This window comes from Heterodontus francisci, chromosome 7, assembly GCF_036365525.1.
Source record: "Heterodontus francisci isolate sHetFra1 chromosome 7, sHetFra1.hap1, whole genome shotgun sequence".
Lineage (NCBI taxonomy): Eukaryota > Metazoa > Chordata > Chondrichthyes > Heterodontiformes > Heterodontidae > Heterodontus > Heterodontus francisci.
Window position 1 is genome coordinate 131,985,277 of NC_090377.1, and position 14,369 is coordinate 131,999,645.

Consider the following 14,369-nt stretch of genomic DNA (forward strand, 5'->3'; position numbering starts at 1 on the left):
ACTGGCATCTGTGATGCTGGGGACCTCAGGAGGAGGCTGAGATGGATCATCTACTCGGCATTTCTGGCTGAAGATGAATGCAAATGCTTCAGCCTTGTCTTTTGCACTGTTGTGCTGGGCTCCTCCAACATTGAGGATGGAATATATGTGGAGTCTCCTCCTCCTGTTTGTTGTTTAATTGTCCACCACCATTCACAACTGGATGTGGCAAGACAGCAGAGCTTAGATCTGATCTGTTGTTTGTGGAATCACTTAGCTTTGTCTATCGCATGCTGCTTCCACTGTTTGGCATGCAAGTAGTCCTGCATTGTAGCTTCACCAATCTGAAACCTCATTTTCAGGTATGCCTGGTGCTGCTCCTGGCATGCTCTCCTGCACTCTTCATTGAACCAGGGTTAGTCTCCTGGCTTGATGGTAATGGTAGAGTGGGGGATATGTTAGGCCATGAGGTTACAGATTGTGGTTGAATACAATTTTGCTGCTGTTGATGGCTCATGGATGCCCAGTTTTGAGCCGCTAGATCTGTTCAAAATCTATTCCATTTAGCATGGTGGTAGTGCCACACAACACGATGGTAGGTATCCTCAATGTAAAGACAGAACTTCATCTCCACAAGGACTGTGCGGTGGTCACTCCTGCCAATAATGTCCTGGACAGATGCATCTGCGACAGGTAGATTGGTAAGGACAAGGTCAAGTAGGTTTTTCCCTCTTGCTGGTTCCCTCACCACCTGCCACAGACCCAGTCTAGCAGCTATGTTATTTAGGACTCGGCCAGCTTGGTCAGTAGTGGTACTACCGAGCCGCTGTGGGTGATGGAAATTGATGTCCCCCGCCCAGAGTACTATCCATGCCGTTGCTACCCTCACTGCTTCTTCCAATTGGCGTTCAACATGGAGAAGTACTGATTCATCAGCCGAGGGGGGGGAGTTGTGGGGGGCGGGGAGTGATAGGTGGCAATCAGCAGGAAGTTTCCTTGCCCATGTTTGACCTGATGCCATGTGACTTCATTGGGTCCGGAGTCAATGTCGAGGACTCCCAGGGCAACTTCCTCCTGACTGCATACCACTGTGCCGCCACCTCTGGTGGACTGTCTTGCTGGTGGGTCAGGACATACCCAGGGATGGTGATGGTGCTGTCAGGGTCATTGCCTGTAAGGTATGATTCTGTGAGTATGACTATGTCAGGCTGTTGCTTGACTAGTCCATGGGACAGCTCTCCCAATTTTGGCACAAGCCCCCAGATGCTAGTGAGGAGGACTTTGCAGGATCTACAAGCCTGGGTTTTCTGCTGTCATTTCCAGTCCCTAGGTCGATGCCAGGTGGTCCGTCTGGTTTCATTCCTTTTCTAAGGCTTTGTAGTGGTTTGATACAACTGAGTGGCTTGCTAGGCCATTTCAGACGGCATTTAAGAGTCAACCACATTGCTGTGGGTTTGGAGTCACATGAAGGCCAGACCAGGTAAGGATGGCAGAGTTCCTTCCCTAAAGGACATTAGTATACCAGATGGGTTTTTACAACAATCAACAATGGTTTCATGGTCATCAGTGGCCAGTTTTTAATTCCAGATTTATTAACTGAATTCAAATTTCACCATCTGCCAAAGTGGGATTCAAACCCATGTTCCCAGAGCATTAGCCTACGCCTCTGGATTACTAGTCCAGTGATACTACCACTATGCCACCGCCTCCCCAAATTGTTAAAATGTGGCAGATAGAATTCAATGTCAGTAAGTGGTACATTTTGAAAAAATACCAGCAGCTATTACATTCTTAATCGAATGAAAACAGAAAATGCTGAAAATATTCAGCAGGTCAGGCAGCACCTGTGGAGAGGGAAACAGAGATAACATTTCAGGTCGATGACCTATTGTCAAAACCTCTTTCTTTACTCAATGTAAGTTGGGTTGCGCTGTGGAATGGCAGAGGGATTTGAGGCTGCAGGCTCACAGGACGTTAAAGGCAACAGCTCAGGTTAATCAGGCTGATTTTATCACAAGAGGTGTAGAATATAAAAACCACGTGATAATGAAGATTCTTTATAAAACCTTAATAAGACTCAGTTACAAAGTGCTGTGGTTATTATTGTGCTGCACATCATTGGAAGGATATTGCGGCTTTAGAGAGGGTACAACATCGATTCATTAGGAACCTGCCCAGCATGAGGAAACACATTAAAACTCGGCACTCTTTTCATCAGAACATCACGGATTAATGGAATATGATAGAAGTGCTTAAAATTATGGAAGGCTGGGACAGGGTAGTTAGAGGCAGACCCTTTTCAATAGCTGAGGGGTCTAGAATAAGGTACCACAGATATGAGATAAAATGCAACAGATTTAGAACAGAGGTGATTGGTAGAAGGATTAGCGGGGACATGAGGAAAGACTTTTCCACCCAGAGGGTGGTGGGTGTCTGGAATTCACTGCCAGGAATGGTAGTGGAGGCTGAAACCCTCAGTTCTTTTAAAAGGTACCTGGACATGCATCTGAAGTGCTGTAACCTGCAAGGCTATAGACCAGATGTTGGAAGATGGGATTAGATTGGGCGGCTAGTTGTTTTTTTGGCCGGCATGGACACGACGGGCTGAATGGCCTCCTTCTGTGCCATAATTTTTCTATAGTTCTAGGCCAGGAGAAACCTCTTCACCAAAAGAGTTTGAAGATGTGAAATTCACTCCCAAGGTTAGTGGCTGAGGCAGAAACTGTCAACATTCAAGATTAGATTGGTTAGGTGGACAAATGAAAATGGGGTTAAGGGATACAAAGAGCAGGGTGGGTATATGTGGTTGGGATTATTTGCTTGCATGGAAGGTAAACACCAACACAGACTGGTTGGGTCGAATAGTCTATTTCCAAGTAGTAACTTCTTTTTATTTCAATGTACTTTTAATAGTTTAAAAGTAAGCTCTTCCAATGACTCACTAGATAAATGCACACCACAGGTGCTACTAAGACATGCAGACAAGAAGGTCTTAAGTTCAAGTACTTCTTTATCAGCTGTTGGAGATGGTACAATTGGTCACAGTACCCCAGCCAGGGAAGTGGAGGAAATAAAATCTCCTGAACATCCTGTTCCTGATCATTATCCTGGCACTGCAAAATTCCGTGTCTGGGCATAGAATGAGATACCCTCTACTAACAGGTAACCTGATGACACTCACTGTTAAAATTTACATTTACACATGAAGAAACGCTATTTGGGTGAGGTATTGGAGGGCATGTGGCAACTGTGGAATTGAACCTGAGCAAAAGTCACTGCCTAAGTAGGTGGGGGGCACAGGAGGGCAGCTGACATAGAGAATTGAAATGGCAAGTGACAGCGAGCTTGTGGTCATACATGTTTTCTTCCTCTCTCTTATTCTGCTCCTTTTTAGATGCTATTCATCTGTAATATCTTCCAGTCAGAGGAAAGGTCTTGGATCTGAAACATCGACTAACTGACTTCTATTTCTCCACAGATGCTGCCTGACCTGACAAGTATTTCCAACTTTTTCTATTTACACTACACAGATAGTTTGAGTGAGGATAGGATGAAGCTCGGCTGTGATGCCTGCTTGATAATCTGCTGACACTTGCGTGAAGAATGGCCACATAGATAAGATACTGGGCAGCTGTTGGTGCCTGTGGAATCAGTGAGGAATCAGGTGAATGAAGGTGGGGGGAGGGGGTAGGGGGGGGTTGGGGGGAAGGACCACTGTTGTATGACACGCAGCGTTTTCAGTTGGGTGGGGTGGGGGGGGGGGGCGAGGAGTGAAAACTTTGAATGACGTTTAAAATAAAAGGAATGAAGGCAGGTTTCATTGCAAACACTCACCTGCTAGCATTCTATACCCAAAGAAGAAAGCTGCAATCAGGACAGCTACGACAGACACTGACGCCAAAGCAATTACAATCGTCTCCTCCTTGTAGTGTGGCCTCCAAGTACCTAGAACACAGAAATATAAACTCCCATCAGTGTTGCCACTCACTTCAGTTAGCTTATTGGTACCAACATACCATATATAAAAACTTTAATGTACCAGTAAGAAAGGCAGAATTGCATTTGTACTACTAACATCTCTCAAATGTCTCATGCCATGAATCACAATGCACATGGAGGGTTAACACCAACACAGACTGGTTGGGTCGAATGGCCTATTTCCAAGTGGTAACTTCTATTTATTTCAATGTACTATTAATAGTTTAAAAGTAAACTCTTCCAATGACTCACTGGATAAATGCACACCACAGGTGCTACTAAGACATGCAGACAAGAAGGTCTTAAGTTCAATTACTTTTTCAGCTGTTGGAGATGGTACAAAGTAAGTGCTTTGTAGGGGCGGCACAGTGGCACAGTGGTTAGCACCGCAGCCTCACAGCTCCAGGGACCCGGGTTCGATTCCGGGTACTGCCTGTGTGGAGTTTGCAAGTTCTCCCTGTGTCTGCGTGGGTTTTCTCCGGGTGCTCCGGTTTCCTCCCACAAGCCAAAAGACTTGCAAGATCTCACAAACAGCAGTAAGAGATCATGTGTTTTTGGTGCTGTTGGTTGAGAGGGAAATGTTTTCCAGGACACCTGAAAGCTGCTTGCTCTTCTTTGAATAGTATTCTGAGTTCTTTGATTCCTGCTGAACCAGCGGAACAGGCAACAGGAGCAGAGTTGCTGAAGCGCAGCACTTCAGACAGTGCAGCACACTAACTGAGGGTGCTAGTAACTGAGCCAAGATGGCTTGCACTTACTTTGTACCATCTCCAACAGCTGAAAAAGTAATTGAACTTAAGACCTTCTTGTCTGCATGTCTTAGTAGCACCTGTGGTGTGCATTTATCCAGTGAGTCATTGGAAGAGTTTACTTTTAAACTATTAATAGTACATTGAAATAAATAGAAGTTACCACTTGGAAATAGGCCATTCGACCCAACCAGTCTGTGTTGGTGTTAACCCTCCATGCAAGCAAATAATCCCAACCACATATACCCACATTTGTCAGTAGTAACAGACTTACACCCACCAGTATTTCACCCTAGTATTGGAAACAGTATCTATAACTGTCCTGCCAGCTGTTTCTTCACAGTTCAAGTAAACAAAGTATGAAAATATCATGTGCCCATCACTTTGCTTTACTGACCCATCTGTATATCTACACAAACTGAACATTCAATACAGTTGGAGCACATAAAATGATACACATCTCGCCAAAGGAAACAGCTAGTCTTGCCTGCTATTAAAAACCACAACATATCTCGCAAACCGGAAGGCAAATTTGCTAAATTCTGGATCATAGTGCTCCATAGCATGCCTACCAGATTTGGTGACAGAGTTGCCCCTCAAGCTGCCAGCTGGTACTGTAGGCTGAGCTCAGTTATTTTCCAGTGGATGCTGTAGAAGAAGTGGCTGTAAGGTGGCAAGGTGTTCTAAGAGCTAGGTGGGATAGTTAAAACCATCATCGAAAAGCTCTCTGGTTGGCACTGACCCATCCAAACCGGAAGGTCCATGTCTGAGTCCCACTTTGTATTGGATCAGCTTTTCTCAGCAGCAAGGGATGCAATTACTAGGTTCTCACTGCTGAACATTGGAGAGGAAAAAAAAAATCTGCCATTTTATATTGTTGACGTGAGGTATATTGCTGCCAATGTGTGAGGAAAATTGTACCAGAACAAAAAAACTTTAATGTTCAGCAGCCTCACAGACTGGGAACTAAACCTGGGATGTCTGACTGGTAATGTTTTACATTCTCTACTTGGCAGCGCCTTTAGTCACCTGGGTACCTCTGTGGATTCATATTATGGGTCAAAGGTCCACTATGGTGGAGACAGGGGAAAATAATTAGACACTGCGCTCAATTCCCTGGACTGGGGCTTGAAGCCACAGCTTTCTGAGTCAGAATGATGGGTCCTACCATTGACGCCTAAATGACTGAGAAAGGTAAGGTGTTCTACAGCTTTTAGGTCCTGTGGATGAATAAGCTACAGCAGGTAAATGTCTTAACTGTATATGAACTCCAACTGTTTAGTTTAGTTTAGAGATACAGCATTGAAACAGGCCCTTTGGCCCACCGAGTCTGTGCCGACCATCAACCACCCATTTATACTAATCCTACACTAATCCCATAGTGCTACCACATCCCCACCTGTCCCTAAATTTCCCTACCACCTACCTATACTAGGGGCAATTTATAATGGCCAATTTACCTATCAACCTGCAAGTCTTTTGGCTTGTGGCAGGAAACTGGAGCACCCGGAGAAAACCCACGCAGACACAGGGAGAACTTGCAAACTCCACACAGGCAGTACCCAGAATTGAACCCGGGTTGCTGGAGCTGTGAGGCTGCGGTGCTAACCACTGCGCCACTGTGCCGCACTGATGTTTCCTCTTCCTAGTAAGGGGACACTGAAGCCAATACTCATCACCTCCTACTGACACCCTGGCAAGATCTGCTAGCCCAGCACACACCAGGGATCAAACTTGGAACCTTGTTGGTCTTCTGCACTGTTTAACATCAAGAATAGAATCCTCAGCCACTGTGCCATTTGAGTTATGCTAAATGCATCACCATTCAACAGCTCTTATGTAAATGTATATAGAGATTAGATTAGATTAGAGATACAGCACTGAAACAGGCCCTTCGGCCCACCGAGTCTGTGCCGAACATCAACCACCCATTTATACTAATCCTACACTAATCCCATATTCCTACCAAACATCCCCACCTGTCCCTATATTCCCCTACCACCTACCTATACTAGTGACAATTTATAATGGCCAATTTACCTATCAACCTGCAAGTTTTTTGGCTTGTGGGAGGAAACCGGAGCACCCGGAGGAAACCCACACAGACACAGGGAGAACTTGCAAACTCCACACAGGCAGTACCCGGAATTGAACCCGGGTCCCTGGAGCTGTGAGGCTGCGGTGCTAACCACTGCGCCACTGTGCCGCCACTTTTAAAATACTAGATTAGATTTTTTAGATTAGAGATACAGCACTGAAACAGGCCCTTCGGCCCACCGAGTCTGTGCCGAACATCAACCACCCATTTATACTAATCCTACACTAATCCCATATTCCTACCAAACATCCCCACCTGTCCCTATATTCCCCTACCACCTACCTATACTAGTGACAATTTATAATGGCCAATTTACCTATCAACCTGCAAGTTTTTTGGCTTGTGGGAGGAAACCGGAGCACCCGGAGGAAACCCACACAGACACAGGGAGAACTTGCAAACTCCACACAGGCAGTACCCGGAATTGAACCCGGGTCCCTGGAGCTGTGAGGCTGCGGTGCTAACCACTGCGCCACTGTGCCGCCACTTCAGAGTTAAAAATTGTCCATATGAATCATATTTATTTTATTTTTATTTAGCGATACAGCACTGAAACAGGCCCTTCAGCCCACCGAGTCTGTGCCGACCAACAACCACCCATTTATACTAATCCTACATTAATCCCATATTCTCTACCACATCCCCACCATTCTCCTACCACTTACTTACACTAGGGGCAATTTACAATGGCCAATTTACCTATCAACCTGCAAGTCTTTTGGAGGTGGGAGGAAACCGGAGCACCGGTTGGGTTTGGAAAAGTTTCCAGGACACAGTCGCAGCTCCAAGCTGAATATACAAGCCTTCCAGCAAACAAAGGAGAACAAAGGAGCAAGTTCTTTAAAGGGATTTACAGCCTTGGATACTGCAGCAAATAGAAATGCTTGTTCGACTATATTGTTCATAATGCACAATTAGGGGTTCTAGTTCATTTCAAATATTGTGTGTGGTTTTTTTTCCTTCCACAGCACCTAGCATCCAGCAGTATTTGAGAAAGAAACCTCTCACAGCATCAAATCAAAGATTTTTAGTGTTCACATTATTCAGTTTCTGAGAGACACAAAGAAAACAGAACAAGGAGAATGATATGCAGAGCATCACCGAGACATACCATCCATGCATATGGATGGAGAGAAACAGAAAATGCACTAAGAGTGCAAATAAAAGGGACAGTGTACGAATAATAGAGAGGAACTAGGAGCAGACATACAATCAATGAAAGACTGAAGGAGAAAGACAGAGACAGAAAGATAACATGTGAGAAGTATGTAAGAAACACTATCATCTGGTCCCAGGTTCAATGTCCAGTCTGTACTAAATTAGCTGACCTTAACCAGGTTCGTGATTGCTATCTGGTGACTTTCTGCTGAAAATGCGTGTGTGGCTACTGGGTGAGAAGGACTGGAATCAACTAATAACTATCTATGGTCAAACAGGCTGCTGACATTAAGCCTAAGTTTGCCATTCAGTATTCTTCTAATATTGACTAACCTGCTGAAACTAAAAATGGGTCAACACAGATCAGAAACTACAATCTAGGTTCATACATGATGAATGGCCTCTTGGATAGATCACTGAAAGGTAGCTAGAGGTATTTTAGTTCAAGAGAGGAAAAGAGAAATCATGGAGCAAACTAAATTAACTGCTTTAGATGGGTGTCCTGTTTCAATGCACTATGGGAGTGGGAGGGATTTGTTCTGATCTCTGGTGTTGTTTGGGGAATGTTTTGGTAGGAAATTAATGTTTACTACTCAGGTCACTGATACATAGGGAGTGTTTCAATACACAATCCAGAGCTCGAATGAGGGAGTGCTACCTTTTGGATGAGATATTACATTGAGGTCCTATCTGCCCTCTCAGGGTGGATGTAAAACAAATCCTGAGGCACTATTAAAAAGAGCAGGGGAATTCTCCCCAGTGTGCTGGCCAATATTAATTGCTCAATTTATCAGTGAAACAGATTATCTGCTCATTTATCCTATTGCTGATTGTGGGGTCAATCTGGTCACAAATTGGCTGCTGTGTTTCTTAGATTATAAATCATGAATGGCGATACATAAATGCAAGTTCTTACTTTGCTGTATTTGCTGTGAATAAATAGGAAGTGTTCCTTCACAAATTAATTAATTAATAAAAAATCTGGAATTGAGAGCTGGTCTCAGTGTTAGTGACTATGAAACTACCATCAATTGTCGTAAAAGCCCACCTGGTTCACTAATGCCGTTTGGGAAGGAAATCTGCCGTCCTTACCTGGTCTGACCCACATGTGACTCCAAACCCACAGCAACGTGGCTGACTCTTAACTGCCCCTCTGAAATGGTCCCAAAAGCCACTCAATTGTGCAAAACCACTACACAAAAGTTGAAAAGGGATGAAACCGGATGGAACACCTGGCAGCAACGTAGGCACAGGAAATGGCAATAGTAAACCCAGCCCTGTCGGCCCTGCAAAGTCTTCCTTACTAACATCTGGGGACTTGAGCGACAATTGGGAGAGCTGTCCCACTGACTAGTCAAGCAACTGTCTGACACAGTCATACTCACGGAAACATACCTTACATCCAATGTCCCAGACACCACCATCACCATTCCTGGGTATGTCTTGTCTCACCAGCAGAACATACCCACCAGAGGTGGCGGCACAGTAGAATACAGTCAGGAGAGAGTTGCCCTGGGAGTCATCAACATTGGCTCCAGACCCTATGATGTCTCATGGCATCAGGTCAAACATGGGCAAGAAAACCTCCTGCTGATTACCACCTACCGCCCTCCCTCAGCTGAATCCTCCTCCATGTTGAACACCAATTGGAAGAAGCACTGAGGGTGGCATGGGCACAGAATGTACTCTGGGTGGGAGACTTCAATGTCCATCACCAAGAATGGCTTGATAGCACCACTACTGACCGAGCTGGCAGAGTCCTAAAGGACATGGCTACCAGAGTGAGTCTGCAGCGGGTGGTGAGGAAAGGACAAGGAGAAAAAAATCTACTAGACCTTGTCCTCACCATTCTACCTGTCGCAGATGCATCTGTCCAAGACAGGATTGGTAGGAGTCACCGACACACAATCCTTGTGAAAACAAAGTCCGTCTTCACAATGAGGATGGCCTCCATCATGTTGTGAGGCACTACCACTGTGCTAAATGGGATAGATTTTGAACAGATCTGGCAGCTCAAAACTGGGAATCCATAAGGCGCTGTGAACCAGCAGCAGCAGAATTGTATTCAACCACAATCCGTAAATTCATGACCCGGTATATCCCTCATTTTACCATTATCAAGCCAGGGGATCAACCCTGGAGCACCAGGCATACCTAAAAATGAGATAGCAATCTGGTGAAGCCACAACACAGGACTACCTTCATTGCCAGACAGTGGAAGCAGCATGCTATAGACAAAGCTAAGCAATCCCACAACCAACAGGTCAGATCTAAGCTCTGCAGTCCTGACACATTATTCAAGAAAACCAGATAATTTCAGGCCAGTGAGTCTAACATCAGTGGTAGGGAAACGATTGGAAAAAAATCTGAGGGACAGGATTAATCTCCACTTGGAGAGGCAGGGATTAATCAGGGATAGTCAGCATGGCTTTGTCAGGGGGAGATCGTGTCTAACAAACTTGATTGAATTTTTTGAGGAGGTGACTAGATGTGTAGATGAGAGTAAAGCAGCTGATGTAGTCTGCATGGACTTCAGTAAGGCTTTTGATAAGGACCCGCATGGGAGATTGGTTAAGAAGGGGATCCAGGGTAATTTGGCAAATTGGATCCAAAATTGGCTTCGTGGCAGGAGGCAGAGGGTGATGGTCGAGGGTTGTTTTTGCGATTGGCAGCCTGTGACCAGTGGTGTACCGCAGGGATCAGCGCTGTGACCCTTGCTGTTTGTAGTGTACATTAATGATTTAGAGGTGAATATAGGAGGTATGATCAGTAAGTTCGCAAATGACACGAAAATTGGTGGTGTTGTAAATAGTGAGGAGGAAAGCCTTAGATTACAGGACGATATAGATGGGCTGGTAAGATGGGCGGAGCAGTGGCAAATGGAATTTAATCCTGAGAAGTGTGAGGTGATGCATTTTGGGAGGACTAACAAGGCAAGGGAATATACAATGGATGGTAGGATCTTAGGAAGTACAGAGGGTTAGAGGGACCTTGGTATACTTGTCCATATATCACTGAAGGCAGCAGCACAGGTAGATAAGGTGGTTAGGAAGGCATATGGGATATTTGCCTTTATTAGCTGAGGCATAAAATATTACAGCAGGGAGGTTATGATGGAGCTGCATAAAACGCTAGTTAGGCCAGAGCTGGAGTACTGTGTACAGTTTTGGTCACCACACGATAGGAAGGATGTGATTGCACTGGAGAGGATGCAGAGGAGATTCACCAGACAGGTTGTTCCCTGGGCTGGAGCATTTCAGCAATTAAGTAGGACTGAATAAGCTAGCATTGTTTTCCTGAGAGCAGAGAAGGCTGAGGGGGGTCCTGATTGAGGGATACAAAATTATGAGGGACATTGATAGGGTAGAAAGTCAGAAATTTTTTTCCTGAGTGCAGGGGTCAATAACCAGGGGGCATAGATTTAAGGTGAGGGGCAGAAGGTTTAGAGGGGATTTGAGGAAATTCTTTTCAGCCAGAGGGTGGTTGGAATCTGGAACACACTGCCTGAAGGGGAGTAACCCTTACAACATTTACGAAGTATTTAGATGGGCACTTAAAATGCCATAGCATACAAGGCTATGGGCCAAGTGCTGGAAAATGGGATTAGAATAGATAGGTGCTTGATGGCTGGCGCAGGCACAATGGGCCGAAGGGCCTGTTTCTGTGTTGGATAACTCTATGACATCCATTCGTGAATGGTGGTAGACAGTTAAACAGGAGGAGGAGGCTCCACAAATAGCCCCATCTTCAATCATGGGGGAGCCAGTCACATCAGTGCAAAAGAAAAGGCTGAAGTATTTGGGACCATCTTCAGCCAGAAGTGCTGATGATCCATCTCTTCCTGAGGTTCCCAGCATCAGACATGCCAGTCTTCAGCCAATCGATTCACTCCCCCTGATATCAAGAAATGGCTGAAAGGGATTGGATACTGCAAAGGCTACTGGTCCTGACAACATGCTAGCTGTAGTACTGAATAGTTGTACTCCAGAAATATCCACGCCCCTAGCCAAGCTGTTCCAGTACAGCTACAACACAGGCATCTACCTGACAATGTGGAAAATTGCTCAGGTATGTCCAATCCACAAAAAGCAGGACAAATCCAAACGTCCAATTACCACCCTGCAGTCTACTCTCGATAATCAGCAAAGTGATCTAAGGTGTCATCGACAGTACTATCACACACCACTTAAATCGGAATAACCTGCTCTTCGATGCTCAGTTTGGGTTCTGCCAGGGCCAATACGCTCCTGACCTCATTACAGCCTTGGTTCAAACATGGACAATAGAGCTGAACACAGGAGGTGAGGTGAGAGTGACTGCCCTTGACATCGAGGCAGCATTTGACCGAATGTGGCAACAAGGAGCCAAATTGAAGTCAACGGGAATCAGGGGTAAACTCTCCAATGGTTAGAGTCATACCTAGCACAAAGGAAGATAGTTGTGGTTGTTGGAGGCCAATCATCTCAGCCCAAGGGCATCACCAAAGATTTCCTCAGGATAGTATCCTAGGCCCAACCAGTCAGCTGCTTCATCAATGACCTTCCCTCCTGCATAAGGTCAGAAGTGTGAATGTTCGCTGATGATTGTACGACGTTCAGTACCATTTACAACTCCTCAGAAACTGAAGCAGTCCAAAGAGCAAGACCTGGACAACATTCAGGTTGGGCTGTTAAGTGGCAAGTAACATTCGTGCCACGCAAGTGCCAGGCAATGACCATCTCCAACAGAGAATCTAGCCATCTCCCCTTGACATTCAATAGCATTACCATCGCTGAATCCCACACTATCAACATCCTGGGGGATACCATTGACCAGAAACAGAGCTGGAGCAGCCAATTAAATAATTTGGCTCCCAGAGCAAGTCAGAGGCTGGCAAATTCTGTGGCAAGTAACCACCTCCTGACTCCCCAATTCCAGTCCACCATCTACAAGGCACAACTCAGGAGTGTGATGGAATACTCTCCATTTGCTTGGATGAGTGCTGCTCCAACAACACTCAGGAAGCTTGACACAATCCAGGACAAAGCAGCCCACTTGATCGGCACACCATCCACCACCTTAAACATTCACTCCCTCCATCACCAATGCACAGTGGCAGCAGTGTGTACCATATACAAGATACACTGCAGCAACTCACCACGCCTCCTTCGACAGCACCTTCCAAACCCACGACATCTTCCACCTAAAAGGACAAGGGCAGCAGACGCATTGGAACACCACCATCTGCAAGTTCCCCTCCAAGCCATACACCATCCTGACTTGGAAATATATCGCCGTTCCTTCACTGTCGCTAGATCAAAATCCTGGAACTCCCTCCCTAACAGTACCGTGGGTTAACCCACACCAGATGGACTGCAACGGTTCAAGAAGGCAGCTCACCACCACCTTCTCAAGGGCAATTAGGGACGGGCAACAAATGCTGGCCTTGCCAGCCCACCTCCCATGAAACGAATAAAAAAAACACTTTTGTTTCCAACAGTTGATATTTTTGCCGCTAAATGGAATACAATCCAGAGCAGTCCTGGTGGCTCAGTTAATGGTGACTCTGTGCAACAGACCCACACAGACCACTAGATCCTGGTTTGATCCTTGGGGAGTGCTCAGTTAACTGCTCTCAGCTTGGACCCCAGTAGGCATGTGGTAACTGGACTTGCTCTGACGACTGTCCAGTATGTGGATGCCAGATAAACACAGCAGCTGTGCCACTCCCCACAGTTTAATAATCTGCCAGTATTCAATATGTAGGCTCAGTATGATGATCAGCTGTAGCTCGCTGCCACCATTAGAACTGTGTCCTAGCAAGTATCAGCACTTGTGAGCGGTTAGAAGAAAACTAGGTGCAGGGAATTTAAAAATAGATTCTCCCTGCCCACAGGGAGGATTCTGTTTCATAACCAGAAACAGATGCAGTAAAAGTACTGATAGAAATGACTCATAAACCCATAGCTAAACTTGAGTGAGACGGAGTCACACTCCAATATTCAAACTGGTCAATTACTGTCCAATCAGCCTATTCTCAATCAGCAGCAAAGCGATGGAAGGAGCTGTCAACAGTGCGAGCAAACAATAACCTGCTCACCATAGCTCAGGTTTGGGTTCTACTAGAACCACCAAGGAAGATAGTTGTGGTTTTTTCAGTTCCAGGACTTCACTGCAAGATTTCCTCAGCGTAGTGTCCTAGGACCAACTATCTTCAGCTGCTTCATCAACAACCTCCTTCATAAGGTCAGAAGTGGGGATGTTTGCTGATGATTGCACCATTCGCAACTCCTCAGATACTGAAGCAGTCCGTGTCTAGATACAGCAAGACCTGGACAACATTCAGGCTTGGGTTGCTAAGTGGCAAGTTACATTCGCGCCACCCAAGTGCCAAGTTACATTCTTGCCACCCAAGTGCCATCTCCAAT

General features: G+C 45.6%; 1 protein-coding gene across 4 annotated transcripts in view; it reads right to left on the bottom strand.

Moving 5' to 3' along the window:
- The window catches only part of bmpr2b (bone morphogenetic protein receptor, type II b (serine/threonine kinase)), a 362,014-nt gene that overhangs the window by 50,923 nt on the left and 296,722 nt on the right, over nucleotides 1–14,369 (bottom strand). For all 4 annotated transcript variants that reach the window (XM_068036170.1, XM_068036168.1, XM_068036169.1 and 1 more), the window contains exon 4: nucleotides 3,814–3,924. In XM_068036170.1, the coding sequence (XP_067892271.1) occupies nucleotides 3,814–3,924 (111 nt within the window). The remainder of the gene's footprint in view (nucleotides 1–3,813; nucleotides 3,925–14,369) is intronic.